The sequence below is a fragment of the Phoenix dactylifera genome, unplaced genomic scaffold (genome assembly GCF_009389715.1).
Source record: "Phoenix dactylifera cultivar Barhee BC4 unplaced genomic scaffold, palm_55x_up_171113_PBpolish2nd_filt_p 001271F, whole genome shotgun sequence".
Lineage (NCBI taxonomy): Eukaryota > Viridiplantae > Streptophyta > Magnoliopsida > Arecales > Arecaceae > Phoenix > Phoenix dactylifera.
The window spans coordinates 19080-42311 of NW_024068604.1; the positions used below are offsets into that span (position 1 = coordinate 19080).

At 40.1% G+C, this 23232-nt stretch overlaps 3 protein-coding genes across 3 annotated transcripts; 1 reads left to right on the plus strand and 2 right to left on the minus strand.

The window, feature by feature from the left end:
• The first annotated feature begins 428 nt into the window (after positions 1 to 428).
• Positions 429 to 10872, plus strand: LOC103720988 (ATPase family AAA domain-containing protein 3-like). The gene is made up of 8 exons (XM_008810990.4): positions 429 to 863; positions 951 to 1046; positions 1942 to 2052; positions 2138 to 2447; positions 4016 to 4106; positions 9000 to 9336; positions 9429 to 9577; positions 10117 to 10872. Exons 1-8 carry the CDS (start codon positions 555 to 557, stop codon positions 10622 to 10624), a joined length of 1911 nt encoding a protein of 636 aa, XP_008809212.1. The 5' UTR covers positions 429 to 554; the 3' UTR covers positions 10625 to 10872.
• A 691-nt stretch (positions 10873 to 11563) lies between these two features.
• Positions 11564 to 16647, minus strand: LOC103720989. Its single transcript, XM_008810993.4, has 3 exons — positions 15997 to 16647; positions 14655 to 14825; positions 11564 to 12006 (listed from the first exon to the last, which is right to left on the minus strand). The coding sequence occupies exons 1-3, from the start codon at positions 16060 to 16062 to the stop codon at positions 11779 to 11781; spliced, it is 465 nt and encodes a 154-aa protein (XP_008809215.1). The 5' UTR covers positions 16063 to 16647; the 3' UTR covers positions 11564 to 11778.
• A 3264-nt stretch (positions 16648 to 19911) lies between these two features.
• LOC120108318 lies at positions 19912 to 22043 on the minus strand. Its single transcript, XM_039121906.1, has one exon. The coding sequence runs from the start codon at positions 21488 to 21490 to the stop codon at positions 20294 to 20296; it is 1197 nt and encodes a 398-aa protein (XP_038977834.1). The 5' UTR covers positions 21491 to 22043; the 3' UTR covers positions 19912 to 20293.
• Positions 22044 to 23232: the final 1189 nt, after the last annotated feature.

The following is a 23232-nucleotide window of genomic DNA, read 5'->3' on the forward strand; positions in this document are numbered from 1 at the left end:
AGTGATGCGGTGGTGGTGGAGCAAGGGTGGAAGCTCTTTTAGAAGGCAGCGAGAAAGTTGGCAGTGGCGACGGAGGGAGGTGTGGAGCTGGAGAGGATAGAGAGATGGGGGTGGGGGTGGCGAGGATGAGACGGAGAGATGGAGGTGGGGGATGGGGGCCTAAACTCGGTGCTGCCAACGGCCGGCCATTCTCTAATCCACACTTTTTTCGTTGCTTAGATCTAAACCCAACCCAATAGCTAATGAACTTTTCTCTACATCCGGGCCGAGATTTTTGGGTCAGCTTAAGGTCCAGCTGTGGCGGCCTAGTGAAAGCCTAGCCCATCGCTCATGCTTGGGCGGCACGACGCATCAAACAGACAGCCGCCGCACGTAATTAAGATCGACGGCTATAATTCAACAACTCCCTTCCCTTGAACCCTACAGCCTCCCCTCCAATACCGTCCCCTTTTTTATTTCAAGAATTTGCTTCACCAAAACCCTCCAACTTAGGGTTTTCTCTTCCCCAAAGCCTTCGAATTCTCTGCTCTCCGCCTCGCTATCTCGGAAGAATAATGACTAGTGCTCGGGCGGTAGCGGCTGCCGGAGCCCTGGCAGCGGCGGCGATGGCGGCGGAGCACGTCTACGCCGACGGCTTCTTCCATTTCCCCGGCTTATCCTCGTCCTCCTCCTCCACTCCGGCGGCGCCTCCGCCGCAGGCGTCCCCTGGGACCGCCCCCCCTCTTCCCGAGGTCGCGCCGAAGGAGGAAACTAGGGTTCGGAATGACTACCCTCGTACAACGGCGGCGGGGTTTGATCCGGAAGCGCTGGAGAGGGGAGCGAAGGCCATTCGGGAGATCGAGAAGTCGTCTCAGGCGAAAAAGGTTCAATCCTGGTACCGATCTGCTGCTTTTTGCTGGTTCTGTATAACAGGAGATCTCAAATTGGCTTTCTTTTTCCCTTGGTTTTAGGTATTTGACTTATTAAAGCACCAAGAAGAAACGAGGAAGGCGGAGTTGGCTGCAAAGAAGGTGGAGTTTGAGGCAATTAAAGCTCAGCACGAGACCGTAAGATTTAGTCGTATCAGTGCTTTTCTTTTTATTTTTCTTTCCCAATTCTAAATTTCTTAAGGCCATTTGGTATTTCTTTTCGTTTCTGTTTTTGTTTTCAAAAAACTCAAGAAGAAAACGAACGAGACTGAGCATCATACCCTTTTATTTTTTATAATTGTTTGTAAAATCTTGAAAGCTTTCGGAGTCAAAGATTTATTTCTCTCCAAAAAGAGTGAAAATAAAAGCAAGGAACAGCGGAAGTTTTGTGGAAAAATGCTGTCTTCAGCATCAATCTCAATGTGGTATTGCACTAATTTGCAGAGACACAAAACACAAAAACTACATTGACGCGAATCAGGTTCTAAATTCTTTGTTTTCAATCACCTATTCCCCTCCTAATGACGTCATTTGAATTTTATAACATAAATCTCAGTTAATATTTATCAGACCAATTGAAGTTGTCATTCTTTCACCAGTTATAACTGTTTATAACATTGGTGGCTTTGGGATCCAATAAACCCCCCCCCAATCCCCTCCCCTTCCCCGTGGTGCGCGCATGTGCATGCTCACACCATTCCAAGTGAGAAGGAGAGTGCCATGCATGCATGTGCTCACTCCAACCCAGGGAAGAAGGAGAGCACAAATGTTTGAAATGGATGTTACACTGTCATTCCTGACTGTTGCAAGTAATTTGGTGGAAGCATTTTCAAGTTGGCCTGTTAATGGAGGTGATTGTTAAAGTAACAGTTAAATTTATTCTTTGCAAACTTGGAATGTTTCATTTGAATGCACCTGGAAACATATTTTGGCTGTTTCTTAACTTTGATGCTCAAATTGGAATGTATCACATGAAGATTTGGGATGATGTGGGCTATTAAGTGGCTAAATCTGATATTATACTATCTTGCAGGACAGGCAGCGTGTGATCTATGAAGAGCAGAAAAAACTTACTCAACACCAGGCACAAACGAAGGCGCAAATGGCTCGCTATGAGGATGAATTGGCTAGAAAAAGGATGCAGGTATACCTCATATCATTTCGACTATAGGTAGTTTCTTTTTTCCCTTCTTGTGTAAGTTAATTAGCTTCTTTTTGCTATTTTGCAGGCAGAGCATGAAAGTCAACGAGCAAGAAATCAAGAACTTGTGAAAATGCAAGAGGAATCCTCCATCAGGCTGGAACAAATACGGCGTGCTACTGAGGAAGATATTCAAGCCCAGCGAAGGCAGACAGAGAAGGAGAAGGCAGAGATAGAACGTGAAACAATCAGAGTTAAGGCTTTAGCAGAAGCAGAAGGAAGAGCACATGAAGCCAAATTGGCTGAAGAGGTAAATAGAAGGATGCTGGTCGAGCGAGCCAATGCAGAGAGGGAGAAATGGGTATCAGCAATTAACACAACGTTTGAACATATAGGAGGTGCTAACCTAGTAATACATTTATCCAATGCCAATTTTTTACTACAAGAAAATGTTCCATGTCTTTGTACCTGTCATAACAAGTTTATATTTATCAGTTACACTAATTCATTTCTAAATTTAGACGCAGTGGGAATTCATGATTAAAATTTGACATAATGATACCTATTTATGTGTTTTTTGTGGTTGCATATTCATGTTTCTGAATGCATGCCACTGAGCTGTCAGTTTTGTTAATTGAATTAGTGAAGAACCATCGATTTTTGTTGCAATGTAATAGACAAAGATGGGTGTTGTTTCATGGTATGGTTATAGTCATATGATTGACAACTTCCAAAACTTAAACAATGATTGCATACTGACGTACATGCTTATTCTCCCATTTATTTTTATGGAAACATGTCAATTGTTCTGGCCTATCAAAGTTCAAATCATCTTGTCAGATGGAAACTTTATGTAACTGATGATCTTTAATCAATATATAGTATGCTAAAGTAGGGGCTTGGCAAGATTGACCTTGTCAACATGATTAAAGCAAGCTTCAATAGTTTTTTATGTTTGTTTGTCTACCATATCTCTTCCTGATTACCATTGTTGGAGTCATGGATCACGGATTATTGAAGTGTTGTGTTATCATGCATGTAAAAAGCATATTCGATGGACGTAATTAGCTAATAACTGGCCCCAGCCAGCCTGATATCTGTTGGATCAGGCTGGGCCTAGGTAAAAGGGGCTTTGGGCCTGGATCAGGCCCCAGAATCCAGGCCTGAATTGAATTCCTGCTGGACTTGAGCTGCCTCTGGTGTACCTCCTACAACGACTCAAGAATATGATTGACACTGCAGAAACTACACAAAATCAGTTTAGTTTTTCATTTCATGCAAATAATCGCCAAAATATTTCCTGAGTTATGAAAGACACAATTCTTCTGTTTTTTCATTAAATATTTGATTGTAACATGTTGCACACTTATTTCTCTTTCTGTTTAAGAATGTAGCACAATGTTACTTGAGCACCAAACCAGAATAGTTAAGATGATTCTTGAATTCAATGAGTTGCTGATTGACTGGCTTTCATATATTGTTTATACAAGATAGGCGAAGCTGCACAAGAATGATTAGTAATATTTAGCTGTACTTAACTGTACACGATGCTTTCCCAAAAAGACCCAGTTTCATTTCTTGTCACATCTTCTATGTATGCAACAGCCTTTATTTAGCTAGTAGTAGCAGCAGATTAACATTCAGCTTCGATTCTTGGGAAGCTAGTGTGTTTTCTCTTCCCTGCTTACCTTTTCCTCTCCCGAGTTGATTAGAATCGTGCATTGCCAACTTTTACATGTTCAAGTCATATATGAGCAGGCTATCCTGTTGCCCCATGGTTTATTATTTGTACATATTTGAATGACTATTTCAATCGCAAGCTTCTGTTTGTGTGCATAAAAACCATGCTGTCTAGATTATTGCACTTTATGTGCTAGGATTCTGACTAACTCTAAGCTTTCAAAGTTCGTAATGATTTATTTATGGTTTCTCCTTCTTTTTCTTTTCTTTTCTTAATTTCTCGTAGGTGGTTTGCGAGCAATACTCACTGATCAAAACAAGTTGGTCGTAGCTGTTGGGGGTGTAACTGCACTTGCCGCAGGGATTTACACTACAAGGTATGGCACCGACAAAAATCTGGAAGGTTCTTCTCCATTTGTTGCTCTTATCCTTGCATCTGAATGCATTAAATGCATTTCTGGTGTTTATAAAGTAGGTATTCAAGATTTGTATCTGACTTAGTAGGTGCTTGTATGCTCCAATTAAGTAGAAGTTAGTTCAGCTAAGCCTTAATCCCAAACTAGTTAGGGTTAGCCACACGAATTCTTTTTCTACATTCCAATTTGTTTAGGTCCACACTTTCTGAAAGATGTAGCAGTATCAAGTTCCTTACCACTTCATTCCATGTGATTAATTTAGTAGAAGTTAAAAGATTGAAAACCTAAGGATACCAAACATCTCATCACGAATTGGATCACATCACACCGCAATAGGGCCAATAGTACCTTTTTTTAGGTACCATGGCCATGGTTTTGTCATGTCCAAAATGATCTCCAAATCCTCCAGAGTTGTTCTTGGATGATCTTCTTTCGCATGGAGTAATTTAGGATGCAAACTTAAGTTTCAAAGAAGAGAAAACCATCGGTAGAAGAGAAGTTAGGAGTACCTCCATGCTTGAAAGAAGACTAGATAGCTCCAAAATCTGCATCTTCCTTGTGCAGGTTATTAGTAGGTCAAAACCCACTACCTCAGTAGAGAGAGCATTAAGTAGAATATGTCGGCGCCTTAGTATGCCTGCAACTCGATTCATCACATCGGACTTACATGTAGATGAGGATGAGGAACCGGCTTTAGCTCAAGTGCCAGCAATTGCGGCAAAAGATCCAATTGAACTGATGCTTAAGGAACAATCCATTAACATGGATCACATCCTATGTTCAATACTTAGTCGGATGGAAGAACAAGCAAGCCACTAAAGATCTTGGATGCCAGAAGTTGAGTTGATGATGCTCTCCTTGCTTTGTTGGAGAAATACAAGGCTTTTGACTTGGGGTGAGTTTTCTCCAACCTAGTGGGAATGATTCACATTTTAATAACTTGGCTGATATGTACTTAAACTTATATATATCAAAGGGTGGCCAAAGGAACAAAAGGGTTCGATTCTGGGTTTGAGCCTAAGTTAGTTCTAGAAAGCTGTTACTGATTGCTTGGAGATCTTATCCAATCAAGCGATGTTAAGATGAATCAGAGATCTTATTTAATCAAAGGACGTCAAGATGAGTTAGAGATCTTATCCAATCAGTCGATGTCAATATGAGTCAGACATATTATCCAATCAATCAACGTCAAGATGAGTCATAGATCTTATCAAGAGGCATAATATGGCTAATATTCTTTTTTTTCTTATTTGCGATTAACTATGTGGACATATTTGTAGGAAGGTTTAAGGGGTCCTACAATTATAAACAAGGATGCCTAACGATTATAAAAAGCATCTTGAATTGAATAAAACTTTTAGTTTTATTTTCCTTTGTTCTTTGAGAGTTACTGCATGTTGCTTTTTGCTCATATTTGGCTACTCTATTGTTGGGTAGAACTTCTTCCTCAAGAAGAAAGATCATTGTGTGCACTACATGGACGTCATAATGAGCACCAACAACTAAATAAATGCTATATGATGGTTGATGGTAAACATCACAACTTGGTATATAAATATTAAGATATTTATTTTTCATGAAATATTTGCTCATGTACCCTTTAGTATTTGAAATGTTCATTGTAGTTCTTATCCTGCTGGAGTTTTATGTCCATGCCTTGAGTAGCTCTTGGTGGTTCTGTGATGTCTTCTTATAGCCATCATTACCCAATTTCAAGAAGGACGAGAAGTTTAAAGGTGTTGAGCCTCTAGACTTGGTCATAAATATACACAATTTAAAAAATCATTTTAATGGTGCTGAGACTGTTTATGCAATAATCAGAATGTGTTTGTTTGTCAGTGGCTTTTCCTCATCTATAGGGATTTATCATGTTTAATTATGATGCTAGAGGGTATTGGCAAATACTATGGCAACAAAGATTAAAAGAACTGATTTCTTTCTTAAGCGGGAAGCATAACCCTCAAAAGTTACATACCAAGAATAATAATGAAAAATTTAGGGGATATGAAATGCACTTTCTCATGGATTTTTAATGGCAGACATGTTTTTGGTTCAAGTTCATCTTCACTGTAGGATTGATCCATGCAGTACAATCCTAAGATTGAGCCAACCTTTAATTTTGTGGGGGGAAAAATGATCTTGACAATACTTAATTTACATGGTCATGGACATAGAAATCAAATTTTTGACATAGACTCGGCCAAGCCAAATAATTAGTATTTAGCCCCTCTTAAGTATAAAAGTACTTTTCAATAGGAAAAATGCTAAAACACATACTTTCTAATTTTTTAAAATAATCATCTTTGATTACTTTCTTGTAGATGGCTATCATTTCTATGTGCTTAGGTATGAATTAGAAGTTTAACATCTTTATCCTTTACATTTCTATCAATTTAAACGTTACGAACTTTATATTATAAAATTTCGATTAGGATACTTGTTCTGATTCGCCTTTTTTGTTTTATGGACCTGAGAATCAAGTTGACACCGGCAATGAACCTGTGTCACGCTCCACATTTAAATCCAATATATTCCCATAAGCCTAACTATTTTAGGTCAAACATTGGCTTTGGACTGCATTCTGTGAAGACAGATTGGCTGATGATTGTAGAAGTTATATTTAAAGGGCTCAGTATTGTTTCAACTCCCACCAGGTTGCTGAGCTTTCCCATGCAGCCTATAATTTTCGTCAACCTTTGGAGGGTATGTGATAAGCAACCTAAATATTCATGGTTGCTTAGAAGAAGGCTTCTCATTAGATCATATTTGAATAAGCGGCAAGAGGTGTGAGCTACTCATGGTGTGACATGCGAGCATAAGGTTGCAGTAGGGATACAGCATTAGTAAACTATAGGTCATCTTATAGATGACAGATCGGTTTATGAAATTAAGGCGACCATGATATATGCTTGGTTGATATTAGTTGTATCAAGAGAAGGTTGATAAGATGGATATGCACTTGTTAGATGTGTCATGCTGTATGTCTTTATGGGTCAAAGTTCTGGAAAATGCAGTTAGGCAGGTTATGTTGGATAGGTTGGACTTTAGGCGATAAGTAGGTGCATGATGTACTAGAAAAAAAGAAAAAAGATAAGAGAGATCATACGTGAGGTTGTTTTTGTATGTTTCATCATAACCAGGGAAAACTGAAGATGGCACTAAATAGAGAAATGCTGAGGGTGTTGAAGATTGTTTTAGGTGGAAGAGGAGCCATAAGTAAATTTGGATGGAAGAGGTGAGAGAAGATCTGGTGAATCTTTAATGGAAGAACTAGTTAACAGAGCCAACCCAAACAAATCTAATCAGGCTAGCTAGTTCTGCTTATGCTGTAGTAATTAAATGTTGATCTATACACTATTAAACTTTCTATTATATTTTGTAGTTTTCATTTTCGCATTAAGTTTAAAAATACCATACCACTATGAACGAATGTATTGTCTGCAGAAGATTAAATGGAAGAATCAGTTGGTGAATTACTAGACCAATATGTGAAGATCTGTTCAGGCTTATTGGTCTTGTTTATCATGCAGTTATATATGATTACTGGAGTGTCAGCAGACATTTATATTTACTTAGCAGTTACATTTTTAGTACATTTTTTGGCCAGTAAATTCAAGATGGTAATACCATCTTGAGACGTGATAATTGCCTTTATACACACCTTCCCCAATTTCTTAACACCTCTTTATATGCTTCACTTTGCCAGTTATCCAGAAAGTTCAGCTTAGTGCTGCCAAGATGTAGTGCTGGCAAAAATGAATGTATTGTATCGGTTGCGTTGTTGGGTGAAAGAAGAATCTGTACAAATCCAAAAGGTTTAAAAGGGGAAAAAAACTAATTAGGACTAATCTGTTGGTATATGTGCAACTTTGAATCCAATCATGCGTTGCTGCACTAATTTAATTACAATATCGAAGTTTCCCTGCTTGACTTGAAGATTCTATGGTTGTATTTATGTCCTTGATAGGAATTAGGGGAGAAGGGTTTTAAAGCTGACACTGATACAAGGGATTAGACTTATAAAATGGTATATCATCTGCCTGCTGACAATGCAACTCGGAAAAGCATGAGACATTTGTGTTGAGCTATGTATTGTTGTCTTGTCAGTCTTGATGTATTATCTAGATACCAGGTGTATCAGTAAGAAAAAATGAGTTCTAAATTTGCCTTGGTTGTTTATTGCTTATAGTTGGATTTAGCTGGGACATGGAAGAATCACAAGGGCTGATGCTGAAAGTGAGTCAGCAATCCTCATATTTTTTCTTCATTGTACATGGTACTCATACAGTATTCATATGAAATAATAGTAAATCTAGTGTAATGGATATACTATGAAGGTTTTAAGGAGTTGTTTGTCTGTGTGGAGGTAGAAACCAAACTAGTCTAAAAATTGACAGCCTTCTATTGGTCTCCAATGAGTGTAATAATTGTCTTTTTGTTTAGTTGGTGGCGGTAGATGAAGAGGGAAGCTTGAAACCTTAAAAGCATCTGAAACCAGGGCCAGTCATTAAATTCTGAAGCTGAGCCAGTACCTATTTATCTAATAATGTTTGGTGTGATTATATACCCTTGGTTATGATATGTACCTCTGATTATTAAAACGAAAAAACAGATGTATCCAGATGGTCGAATGACCTGCCTTTTCATTCAGAATGAGACATACAATCACAAGGTTAGATCCCGAAACATTGAGGTTAGACTGTAACCTCAACCCTTGTTACACAATCTGGCAGCATGTCTTAATAGTCTTATAGTGACAATTTATTCTTGTTTTTATTTGTTTAATCTCTCAGATGCCTTTCTATTTGCAGAAAATTATCTGATTGATGCTTTTCATGTCTTTTTCCTCACCAGAGAAGGTGCTAGAGTGGTTTGGGGATATGTTGATCGTATTTTGGGCCAACCATCTCTAATCAGAGAATCATCCAGGGGGAAGTATCCTTGGTCTGGTTTCTTCTCTCGTGCCATGAGCTCAGCATCACGCAAAATGATTAAAGGAAAGAATACAGGAACAAACGGAAATGCTTTTGGGGATGTTATTCTGAATCCCTCCCTTCAAAAAAGAATAGAACAGCTTGCCAGTGCAACTGCTAATACCAAAGCCCATCAGGCCCCATTTCGTAACATGCTCTTCTATGGCCCTCCTGGTACAGGAAAAACTATGGCTGCCAGAGAACTATCTCGTAAATCTGTAAGTGACTATCTGACGTTGTAATTATTAATTATGAAAGAAAGCAAAATATTAGTTACTGTGCTCTAACTGATTGTTCTGACGATTCTTAGGGTCTAGATTATGCACTGATGACTGGTGGAGATGTTGCACCATTGGGCTCACAGGCAGTGACCAAGATACATCAATTATTTGATTGGGCCAAGAAATCTAACAGGGGTTTGCTGCTTTTCATCGATGAAGCGGATGCATTTTTGTGCGAGTAAGTGATCTACATATTTGAACATTGCATGATCAAAATATGGCTAGATCAAAAAACTTACTGATTTCCTGATGTAAGCTAAAATATGTTGCCATTTGTCATTAGTCACAATTTTGCCTTTTATATGTTCAGATATGCCATTACATTGCAATAATCTGATACGACCTTGCAAAAACATCTTACAATGTCACTCCACCTTTTGAACCTTTATATTCTTGTTGGAAAAACGGAATAATTTATCCACTACCTGGTTGAATTGTAGTTTTTCTCAGTGTCTAAATTCTCACTTCTCATGACCTCTTGAGGCCACTTGCTCCCTTTTATGAGGAGCTTTGGACACAATTTTTTGTTTTGAAAATTTTGCGTACCAAAGTTTATGCTGCATGCATGGTGACCTTGCCCACTAAAATTTTCTACGACAGTCTGCATAGGATAACATTATTACTATATGGTAAATTCATATATGCTATTCTTTACATGTGCTGGTAGATGCCAGGAAAGGACAAACTGAGCTGTATAACATACCTTCATTTATCTAGGCGCAACAAGACATACATGAGTGAAGCCCAACGGAGTGCTCTTAATGCTCTCCTTTTCCGCACAGGGGACCAATCCAAGGACATCGTTCTTGCCCTGGCCACCAACCGGCCTGGTGACCTCGACTCCGCCGTTGCAGACCGTATAGATGAGGTCCTTGAATTCCCTCTGCCTGGGGAAGAGGAACGTTTTAAATTGCTCAAGCTTTATCTGGACAAATACATCGCAAAGGCTGGGGACAGCAAGCCTAGTTGGTTCAACTTGTTCCGGCGCCATCAGCAGAAAATAGAGATCAAAAACATAACTGATGATGTGATTAGGGAAGCAGCGGTTAAAACTGAGGGGTTCTCTGGCAGAGAAATTGCTAAACTGATGGCCAGCGTCCAGGCTGCCGTTTATGGAAGCACAGACTGTGAACTTAACCCAGGCCTGTTCCGGGAGGTGGTAGATTACAAAGTTGCAGAGCATCAGCAGAGGAGAAAGCTTGCTGCTGCTGAGGGAGGTGCTTGATTTATTTTTGTTCTTTTTAATGAGTTTTTTCGGCCACATCTTGTACTTGATTGCTATATCGAATAGTTGTTTTTTTTAAATCTGCCTCTCATTCATATATTTCTTTGTACCCCTTGGGGGATTTTGGCGAAAATGTCATCATTATGTACTCGGTAATTGCTCATCGGTTACCAATAGAGCAATTTAAACTGGTGTTACACTATAACCTCTGGGTTAGAAATAAACTTAGAGGTGCTAATTTTCTTTGATGCTTCTGCCAATATGAATCCTGCATCTGTTGTTTGGATACTCTGCCACTTGTTAGCCCTCTATGCCCCTCTCTTTCCCTCCCCCCCTCCTCTCTCTATCCTCTCAATAAAGCGGAGCGGCCAAGTCAATGGGGAGAAAGCATTCCTTAATCTGTGAACGGAATTCCTATCACCCATTTTGTTGGTACCCCGCTACGTTGTCTGGGCGAACACCGGGAGGATGTATGATATGTTCTTTTTTTATGTTCAAAAAAAAATAAAGGATTAATTGTGTTTTCAGTGCTTACAATCGAAAGTTTACGATGAACCGGTCTCATCCGATTACCCTCGCAACTCCAACCTCTCCCAGCCCGACGTCCTCCGGCATCAGGACCGGCACTACGGCGTTACCTGAGCCCAAGGTTCGTTTCCTTCTTGAAGTTAAACTAGGACTCGGTTATGAATTAGATTTTCCCCAGGCAGGCTAAGACCACAGGTTCTGCACGCTTTGGAACAGTCCCCGTGTCTTATCACAAGGCATTGCTGCAGTATGCAGTAATGATATCTACGGCAAATGGACTGTGTTTTTTATTTTTTTTCCCACAACAAATTCAGTATAATGCGCATATAAAGTATGTATTCTTGATAATATCACAATTCTCCATAGCACAAGAATCCTAAAATCTGGATTGCAGGAGCACCAAGACAAGAATCATGGAAATTTCTGCAGTCTATATACCTCGTATAGTTAATAACTTCAACAAGGCAACAGTATTACACATTTCTCATGTATTCAAATTTCACTATGATACAACTTATAGTCAAGTGAACACAGGAAGGAAGGGGAAATATAAAACAATGTCAAGAATAAGAGGGAAAGATGAAAGCATGCATGAAGAAATACAAGTTTTATTAGAGCTCGTATGCTTATTCGCCTGTAGTCCAATTTTCAGCTGCGTTGCATTCTTCCAGCAGAGTCAGGATGTTATGTTCAGGGGCACTTATGGATGGTAATATGGTCCGTTTAGGTGGGTTGGAGTGGGGTTTCGTTCCACCAGCTTCGGATTCAAGATGCGGTTGATCCTTCACAACAGGTAAGTTGGTTCTCACTCTTGCACTTGCGGACGACATTCGCTCCTTCCATATTCTTCCATCCTGATATCCGTCATCCATAAGACCATTTATATCCATTCTTAGCAAAGATGGTAAGTCCACAATTTATCCAATATCACAAGCATTGCAAATAATCAGCTAGGCAGAAAAGCAAGAATGCAGGGAACTTTCAAATTTTATCGGATTAGTAAAAGGCTTCAAGTTTGAAAATCTAATGTAAATCTCATGCAAGTCTTAATATCGACGAGGCTGCTTTTAGAATGCTAGTCTTCACACCAGATGAACTGATAGATACATAGAATTGTTCACCATCCCTGTTTCTATTAGTGTCTGCCAAATTGGTGAGCTCTGAGGTCCTTCAAAGGCTTCATGAGAGACTGAATTCGATGTGGCTCCAAAATAAGGACTATGAATCAAGATCATATTTAGCAAGGTATTGGATAATATCGTTTGGGGATTTTCACTGATTCTGAGAGATATCAGAGACCGGGATATCTACCTTTCCCAAAGATATTGTAATTTGAACATTTGTAAAGGAATTACTGACAAAACTTTGTGGGCTAAGTATTTGGAAGATGCAATGCAGGAACTCTGCAAGCCAATCCACCATAAGGATTATAATCATGTAATGCTATCTCCACTGAGATAGTATCTGATATTATAACCTTTTAGCATATGAAATGAGGGCATAAGTTTAGACACCGGGAGATAGATGATTAGCATTTATTTGTACAATATGAATAACATACAATTATTACTAAAAATAGAGTATTGTTTTTCATTACCAGTTTAGCATTAATATTAATATGTTCATCTGTGCAATCAAAGTGAGGAGCAGTTGATCACCAATTGTGAAACTCAAATCCTACATCTTGCTTGAAATGCCCAATTTCTATGGTCCGCTGAATCGAAAAGGGAAGCCCAATTTGGTAGTACATGTTCATGCTTATATTGGGAGAAAATGATCTTATTTCAATGAAATATACAGTACCAAACAAAGGTATTTGGTGTTGAACAACAATAGACTGCCTTGAACTAATTCTAATCAAGAATAAAGAATAAATGACATATAATTGGTAAATAAATAAGATAATGCAATAAGTACAAAAATGTTAGTATGCAGTAGCAGAAGGCAAAGAGACAATTATATAATTAACATGAGAGAGACCAAAATTTCCTGCTCTTATTAAATCAATAGGAAAAAGGATTTCTCAAACCATGCCGAACATTTATGGTGGCGTTCTGTAAAACATGATGTGATCCTGTATGAATCTGGCCAGAGAGCTTAGTCGACAAGAAAATTTATATGCATACTTTCACGCAAAAAAAATGCAGGAAAACAGGAACAGTTAACAATCAGTTTTATCATCCCACCTTTTATAAGTTTACATATGCTTGCTAACTCTAGCAAGAATTAAATGTTTAGATTTCTTGATTATAAATATAACTCCTGTGAACATAAATTCTATTTCTGCAAGGGCACAAATGGTTGTGTACTAGAACACTATTATATTGGATGCTCAGCAAGAAAAAAATATTTGGCGGGATACCAGAAGATGTCACCTAAGGCCTGACTGCAATTTACTGAAGCGAATAACTATCACGCAGGGACTACTACAAGTTACTCTTTTAAATTTCACAAGGAAACAAAGAGAAAAAAAGATCATGATCTAACTAGCTTGTTTTTGGTATGATGTTAAGAAGAGTATAGCAAAGTTGAGAATGATTAGGCGGATGAGTAATAGAAATGGAAGGATGTTGGACAGTATACTTCAGAATGTTCAGAGATTTTGTTATAGTCATATGCTTAACTGCAGCAAGGGCAGCGGAGGGCTTGGTGAGAAAACAATGCCAGATTTATGTGAAAGTAGAAGAAGAGGAGAGACTTCAGAAACATAAAGTTCGGCAAAGGATCAAGAAGAATTTTAATCGAGGATACAGCAATTGATTATAAGAAAGCAAGGAAGGATTTATAAAACAACCCTAGATAACTAGAGAATAGTAGTTTAAAAGAACCCTAGACTTCAGAATTGTTCGACAAAGGATCAATTTTTCCGATAAATGATTAGCTACAAATAAAATATATCAAGAGTAAAAAGTAGCCCCCAAAAAAACAACCGGAATGTAACACAAGTCCACAAAGAACAGTAGAAAGGAATACACTAAAAAATAGAAAAATAACAATGTCCAAGAGAAGCAATCACATCTGATGTTATACACGACAGCATCCAGAAAACTATAAGGTCATGTCATTAATTTTTAATCGATGCACTAATGTACAATAATGATGATATAGATCAACCGCATTTTTTAAACAAGCAGACATCAAAATTATCTAAATTTTGATGATCTTTAAAAATGGGCAGACAAAAAATAATAAACAACACAGGCCCCTGAACATGGTACACGGGACATTGATTTGTACGTGAGCCTGGTTGCAAATAACCAGATCTTTACATGCTCGAATCCTTTTAATTGGCGTGCAAGAGAGAGAGAGAGCATAAGAAAAGTGAGAAAAATTAAGGAATAATGAAATCTAATTGCGCAACAACAAGAATTGAATGACTACCACCACCATCCAATGATTAGAAAACCAAGCATAACCGATGTAAAATAAAAAAAAATCATGAACTAAACTAAGGGAGCTCAAAGGAATAATTACATAGCAGCAAAAGGGAGCAAACACTTACATTAAGTATTGAAGGTTCTGGTAGTGGGCATTTAACTGGTTGGTCATTGTTGAGAGGCTCAATTGGGTGCTCAACTGGCTTAAGCTCAACTGCTACTTGGACTCCATGGGCAGCAGTGGGGGGTGTTGGACCTGGTACCTCTGCAATAGGTGCCATCGTTTCCCCAACCTCCTGAAAATAGGGAGTTGAGAGAGAGAGAGAGAGAGAGAGAGAGAGAGAGAGAGCAAGCTAGTAAAGTCTAAGGACTCGTTCGGTTTGCAGAAAAAAAATATTGGAATATTTTTTTTAGAATCTAATTTCTAAAAATATGATGCCTAAAGAAATAATTTTGGCATGTTTGGTTGACTATGAAAAAGTGGTCATTCCAAAGTGGCTTATGTTTGGTTGAACATCTACTTTTCTACAAAAAATATGTAAAATATCTATTATACTCTTAATAAAAAGAAAAAACTTGTTCATGAATTTTAATGGTTTAAGAGTAGTTTTAAAAACAAAAAGCATCACAATTTTCAACGAGTGGGAAAGTAGCTTTCCCAGATCCCTCATGGTTTTTCTTTCCTATGAAACATGAAAATCTTATTTAATGCTACTTTTCCATCTCTCTACTTTAAAAACTCCAATCAAACAAGATGCCTTTCTTGATGACCACACTCTTCCTCCTCCTTTTCCCACAAACCAAACGTAGTCCTAAACGAGTGTATTGGTCAATCAAGTTTTTCTTTTTTTTTTTAAAAGAAAACAATTAGCAACTTAGTGCAGAAAACTTAGTCAACCAGATTACAGGGAAACGAAGTTATCAATAACAAATAAACTATTGTTGTTTTCTTCTGAAAAGAGAAAACGGTTGCAGTGGTAGGAGCGGGGAAATCTTGTAAAATTAAGATTTATAAAAATAGCAAACACCATAACATATTATAAGAATGCCCAAAACAAGGGAAATGAAACCAATATTACTGAAATGACCAAACTAGCGCAATAACATAATAGCTGAAATTAACTCCAATGGAAACATAGAGTTTTCCAAAAATGTAAAACAGACGACAAGGCCAAGAGACCCATAAAAAGGTCCAAAAAAGGGCAGTGAATTCAAGTAACAACAAAACCAAGTTGGGTTATTTCCAACTTGAATAAATTTTGAAAGGAAAAAAAAGAAAAGCATCAAACAAACGAGATAAATCTCGACTAAAAACACCGAGAAATCCACTGCAATCAACTGATCCAACACATCTATCATATCACATCCTGACATGAATTTCCATTTATAAGAAAACTACACATAGTCGTTCTGAAGTAACAATAGAAGTGGGAAAAAAGGTTGTTTTCTTAGGTTCGATGTGCTTACGATCGCGCTGTTCGCCCGCCGGTGGCGGCTCCGCCTGCCGGAGAATCGAGAGAAGATTCCCACCATCTCTGCCGCCGCCGCCTCCTCCTCTCCTCTGGAACTCTTCTTCTACCGAGGTTACTTCGCTAAATCACGACTTCAGCTCCACGTAGAGAGAGAAGCTGCGGGCGCGGAAAGGGAGGTGACCCGACTTGACTCAATAACAAGTGGGATTGTGGAAAAGGGAGCTCAGCTCATCGCTGGATGAACGGGCAGCGAGGGAAGAGGTGAGCGGTAACTCGGGCGGACCGCCGTTTCCTCGGTTGGAAGGGGTTTGCCTTCGAGTTCTTCCTAATGGCTAACTATAAATAGAGGTGGAATAGAGAGAAAATAAAAAATATTTTCAGGAGAGTGGATGACGCAATTGCCCACTTCCAAGCCGGGGAGAATCGGCATGGAGGACTGCCCTATGCGGAGATGGCAGAGCTTAGAGGAAGCCAGAAATGCACAGCAGAAGAGCTCTGGATGTAGAAATCTCGAATACAGTGGATCAAAAAAGAGAGGAGGAGAATACTAGATTCTTTCTATCAGCCGATAATCATCAGAAGATAGAGGAAAAGGATTCAAAGCATGAGGAACATCAGTAGCATTTGTAGTTTTTTAGATTTAGATGAACAGCCCGTCTTAGGTGTAGTGGGGTCACTCCAGACCTATGCCGACTAAGTGGATCTTGGACTTTGAAAATGCTATACTCATCAATCCGATAAACAGGAGGTATCACCTATAATGTCTCGATTTCTAAAACGGAATTGAGGGTTGTATGAAAGGATATCACTATATTAAGAGCTGATAATGCCAACTTGAGAGAAATCCAGCAATGGTGGTTCGCTGGATTCAGAACCCGATGAAAGCAAGTGACAAGCATCCGTTATTGCAGGATATCTACAAGTAGGTGATGGGTTGTGTTTCTTCCGGATCAATTATGTATATCGAAAAGTAAACAGGGCAGCTGACTAAGCCATCTTCTACATGACTTAGCATTTTGATGGTTGTTTCAAGGATGGGCTCGAGACTACCACATTTCCTTCTTATCTTATTGTATTTTTTTTTTTTTGTCTTATGTGGATGCACTGATATTAGACTTGCGTGATCCATCCGTATTATTAATATATATATATATATATATATATATATATATATATTCCAGCCAGTGTACTTTTTTAGAGATCTCCCGCGTGAATCTTCCCCCACCAAGAAAACCACAGTCGACTTTTGGAGCAGGCTCACTGGATGGACGGTGACACGTGGCTAGTTTGGGAAGTCGAGCCGGCGACCGACGAAAGAGACGGGAGCGAAGGACTGGGATCCGGGGGATGTTCTCAAACAGGGAACACCGGACCGTGCGCTGCCACAAAGGGATGATGTCACGGCTTCTTTTTTTTGGTTTTTGGGTCCCCTTGATCTTAAAACGTGTCGGCACGTGTCGGAACAGTGTCAAGGGATTCGAGTCACGCTTTATTTTATTTGAAAATTGTGACTGGGATGTGATGTGATTGGAAGTCATCCGGCGAGCACTCCACGGCACGTGCCTCTCCAGATGTGACGCTTGGCAAAGTGGCGCGCCTTTGTTCTCCTTTATTTGATTCGGGCGTGCCAATTATGAGGCTGATACGTACGGCCTCCTCACGCTTGAAAGATACGCCACAACATAGGATCCAATGCTGTGTCATCTCTTTTAGATCTCCTGCGATTCGCTCCGGTTCTCAACAATGTACCTCGAGAGGTCCCGTTTTCAAGCCTCCCTCAAGGCTCAGGCTGTGTGATGCACAGATGGCTAGTGATTGAGAATTTTGACATCTTTTAAGATACATTAGTTTGCAATAAAAATCAATATCAAAATTAGAATTCAAGATATATTAGAATAAAATTTGAAATGATGGCATCATCAAAAATGTTTGATTTATGAATGAAATCGAAATCAGAATGAAACTGAAATTTGAATACTTTTAAAAAATTAGGGCATTTCTATTTATTTTTATTTCTATTTTCATTCAAAATCTAACTTTCTTTGATCAAATATAGTCAAAAATTAATTGAGTGCAAACTAATTTAGGATCATAGGTGGGGTATCTACATTGCTCACCAGCCGACCTTCGATATACCATGCTATTAAGCTGCCTTCTTCGAGTAAAGCTGCATTTGGGATCCAATTAGTTGGAGCTGTTCATAAAATGTTTGAGGAATTTTATGGGGTAGAATATATTGGATAACCAGAATTTAGCACCCATAACATGCCTTTATGTGTCCAATAAATCTTCTCTATCTATTTAAAGTGTCTTTTTTTCCATTGGTGTTTTGGTGATGCTGGGATGTTTTTGGTGCCTTGAATTGATTTCCCTAGCAGTTCTCTAAATTGAACAGTACGGCCAACCATGAAGATTTTGTAAGATTTTTCAGTTAAGTTTATGGTTTCTATTGGAGGCTCTTAGGTCATTTGATTAAGAAGACATGTTGGTTAAATTTGAGCATCTTGACAGTCGTTATATATCCCAAAAAATTGGCTCTCAAAGCTAGAGTCTCCATGGCTAAAATAAATGGTCTTATCTTGAGTATATTTACATTGTAGGATATGTTGCAAATTCCAGGGATGTGCACCCCGGCTCCAGCTTGAAGTCTTGTTATTTTTTGAAGCAGAATGTGCTTTGCATTTCGTGAAATCTTAAGGGCCTGTTTGGTTGCACACACGATTTGTGCAATGAAAATTCCCTACAAGGGAGGTGCTTGGAAAATGTTACCATTGGAAAGAAAGGATATTTTTTAAATAAGAGAAGTTTTAGGACCATAGAATTCTTAAAAGATGAGGATGATATAAATTAGCTTTTAGATCGAATTAATAATCATGATTATTTGGATCGTGCGGTCATGAGCATTTCTGATCTCAACCTTTCATCATCTTGGGTGTTCATCTCCTTCCTCTTGGGTGTTCTCTTGTATGAGGCTTATCCCAAGTATAAGCTGCTCAGTCATCTAAACACCCTCTAAGAAAAATGACTACTCATATTATTCTTTCTTTACCACCTTTATGATGCTGTATCATTTCATGTTGGTTGTTTGCAACTCAAGATATCAATTATTGGGTTTACCTAGGTAACTGTTAACACTAACAAGAGATTGGTGAAGTCAATAACTTTGGCAACCAAATCTGGTTACTTTTTAGAACCATCACAAAGAATGACTTGATCATGGTTTGAACTGACTAATTTTGTTAAGGTGGGGTACAATGGGAACCTCACACATGCAGCACACATTGCTTAAGATGTGATTACTAAAATTCCTCAGACTATGGGGGACAATGATTACTTGATGTAATTTTGTATTTTTACGCAACTTTATCGTCATATTTTCTAATACAAATCATGAAAAAATCATCAAGTTTGATAACAAGGAGATTACAATATAAATATACTGTCCTGATTTGTGCCTCAATCATCTTAAATCTTTAGGGGTCGCATATGGCTAGAAATTAAGATTGGTGCTCAATATGTTAATCATGTTGCAAGTTTAGCTAAATTGGGCTTAAATCTTTTAAACTCCAGGATTTACGAACCCAGAGCCACTTGAAGGTTTAGGCTCCGTGGCCATCAAGAGAGTTGCAACATGACAAACTTGCAACCTTATGGCCTGTTTGGTAGTGCTTTTTTCTTGTACTACGAAAAAAATTGAACTACACTGAACTAGTATGCATCAAGAAACCCTTTTATCATTTAAATTATTTGTAAAATCTATAGAGCCTTTGCAAGCAAAAGTTTACGACCGGAGATTTCAACAGATGGCACGATAGTTTAGGCAATTATACGTTCTTATCATAGTCGTTCAATTTGGTACAACTACACAATGGAATGAGGAAACTATGACAATATCGAACAAAGCTATGAGTAATCAAAACATCACATCCAAATGACTAATCCTATACTGAAAAATTGGTTATAGTGATACATGGCTAGCATGAAGAATCAGCCACGTAGAACTTAGTTACACTGAATTAAGTGCAAGTGTACAGGAAACACCACTGGAATTTGAACACCATCTAAAAAAACTGAATTCAAGATTTATACTTATTTTTGCCCCAAATGCTCACCCTTAAATTAGATCGCAGAAAAGGGGTTCTTTGTCCCCTTTTTTAAAGTAGCAGTCAGTCGGTCGGTCATTTAAAGCGGTCCCAGCACCATCCGGTGTCTAAATGACTCCAGCCGATCACCTCTTCTTCCTCTGCTTCAGGTCTAGTCGTCGGCCGGAGTTTACAAGATCCGGCGTCTGATCACGCCTTGGCGGCAGCGGCGGGTAGTGGTTTCTGAAGGAGGGCGGTGAGGTAGACCTCGCCGTAGCGGAGGCCGCCGGCGTCGGTCTTGTTCCCCAACGCCCACTTGATGATCTTGTACCCCAGCCGCCCGATCATCGGCGCGTATACGGCGTCCAGATCCGACCCCTTGCAGAAGAAGTGGTCCACCCACAGGAACCCCCCGGCCCGCAGCACCCGGTCCGCGTCGTACAGCAGGAACTCCAGCGCGGGCGCCGGGATCCAGCGGTTCACGGCGTGGCCCGTTCGGACCAGGTCGAGCACGCCGTCCTGGACCGGGAACCGCTGCTGGAGCGGCGCGTGGACGGGGATGACGCCGCGGAGCGCCGCCGCTTCGCTGTAAGGGGCTCCCAGGTTCATGGTGGTGGTCAGGACGGTGGCGTTGGCGAGGAGGCGGAGGCGGGCAGCGAGGGTACCGGTGCCGCCGCCGACGTCAAGGGCGAGGCGGATCGGCGCGGCGCCAGCGGAGCGGGCCAGGGAGAGAAGCTGGGGAAGTGGGAGGTCGAGGGCGGACTTGGCGGAGAGGAAGCGGGAGGCTTCGGTCCTGGAGTCGAAGCCGAGGGAGGTGGGGAGGCAGGAGAAGGAACGGCAGGGGGCGGCGGGGGGCCAGAGGACAGCAGCGTCAGGGAGGGAAGGGGGAAAGGAATCGGAGGGGAGGGACGAGGGATTGAGGGGCTTGGGTGGGGTAGGGGAGAAGCAGCGGCGACGGGGGAGCGGGTGGCAGCCGCGGAGTAGGAGGGGCTCGGCGACGGAGTGGAGGTCGCGGGGGCAGGGGGCGAAGGGGGTGTAGTTCATGTAGCGGTGGAGGAGGTCGGGGTGGTCGGAACAGGCGGAGGCGATGGGGCCGATGTGGGAGTAGAGGAGGAGCTCCGGCGGGGCGGCGGTGGTGGAAGGGGAGGAGGAGGAGGAGGCGGAGGCGGTGGTGGAGGAGCGGAGGCGGGTGAGGTGGGTGATAGTGGCGCGGATGGTGTGGAGCTGCTGAAGGAGGTGGTCGGGGACGTCGGCGGCGGCGGGATCTAGGGTTTGGGGCGAACGAGGGGAGTTGTTGCGGATAGAGGAGAGGTGGTAGAGGGAGAGGATGTTGGTGGCGACCATGGCCACTAGGAGGAGAAGATTGAGGCCCATTCCGATCCCCATCCCCATTCTCTCCTTCCTCATCCACCGCCTTTCTTCCACTCACCCTCTCTCACTCTCTTTAGTTCGGTGTACAGACCGTGGAGGGTAGTGGGAGAAGTTGGGGATTCTTGCATACGGTACACCGCTTTAATTTATTGATAGTAAAATGAAAGGGTATCTGGGTATGGCATTATTGTAGCTGGTCTGGTTGGAAAGCTTATTAAGGTAAGCTTTTACTCAGACCCAGGGGTTAAGTGGATCTTAAGTAAGCAATCATTTTTCTTATGAGCCAGACTACTGTCTCATTGGAAAGTTTATTTAAAGTAAAAGGTCTTAGGCATTTCACACCTTATGAAGGTGTGAAGATTGCCTGACTCTTTTATCTTTTGAAGTTTGGGAAACAAACCAACAGTTGAGATATTATATTTCAGAAGACAAAGCCCCCTCATCTTTTTTTGGTATAAACAAAGCCCCCTCAGTTGAAGATAATGATGCAACTCGGGAATTATGGAAGATTTATTAAGTTCTAGAGAATGTGAGGCGCAGAACTTCGAGTGATCTCTATCAACTAAGACGTGCTCCGGAACTTATTATTTTTTGATTTTTTTGGTGTATTCGTATTCGCTATGTCTGATATATATGCTTTAGCGCAAAAAAAAAAAAAAAAAAAAAAAAAAAAATCCTAACATCCTGTTGTAAGATTATGTTGCTATTTCTTCTGAGTCACTTATTCGGGCTAAATTGTAACTCTTAAGTATATAGAGAGGCTGGAGGTAGCTGTAATTAGTGCACCAAGTGCTTTTCCCAATGCATGGCAATTCTTCTTTGGGGCAATTCGCAAACTTTACCACGTTTCAAAAGAAGTGAGACTAGGATCTTTATCACTAGCCTACCTATCTTCATTGTTACCTCCATCTCTTCCTTAATAAAATTTGGTTGTTTATGTAAGCCCATTTAACCCTGCATCACTTGATATGATTTAATTGCACCAAAATTGACTCAACCTGATCTCTTGTAGTGTCCCCAACTCAAACCAATTACCTACTCTTGTGTCATCGAACAAGCAAGATGTGTAGAAAACCTACTTTTTCAATATTTAATGTAGCATAGTTTAAGGGTGATGATAGAATGGAGATTCAAGGATGAGCTTATGATTCTTTAAATATATGCATTTTGGCAATGAAGATGTGTCTTGGAAGAACAAAACAATCCTAAATGCATGAGTCTTCGAAGCATAAAACAATCCGAAATACATGTATAGTGGTTGATGGATAGTTCGACCATCGGATTAGATCCAACGGTCAATTATATGCTAACCTATATCATGATATACTTCATCAATTTCCAGCTTCGTCAAGCCGGGTTGTCTTCAGAGTTTGTTTGAAAGTAATTTTGAGCCTGCAAAGCACATAATAGTTTGGCTCAAGTACACTCAAATGGAACTTGATTCAACATTGTTTCAGGTGAAGCTCAAACCCGATTCGAGCTCTTCAAATCAATTCACGTCCCTCTTAGAATACAAGAGCTTAGAATGGTACCAAAAGCAAACCACTCCAAGCATACCTGGGACTCGGAGTGCTGAAATCAATAAAGAGTTCTTCAGAAGCAATCACCAAAAACTGAGTGGCTCGCATGGGCCACATTTTAGGCAACGGTCTGCAACTGCTTCTTGAAAGAAGTCTTTATTGGTCTTTCTTGAAGTTAAATGAATGCATTTGGATGCAAATTTTAAACTAGGTATACGGTGCACATTTTTTTTTCTTTTTACAATTTTTAGCCTAAAT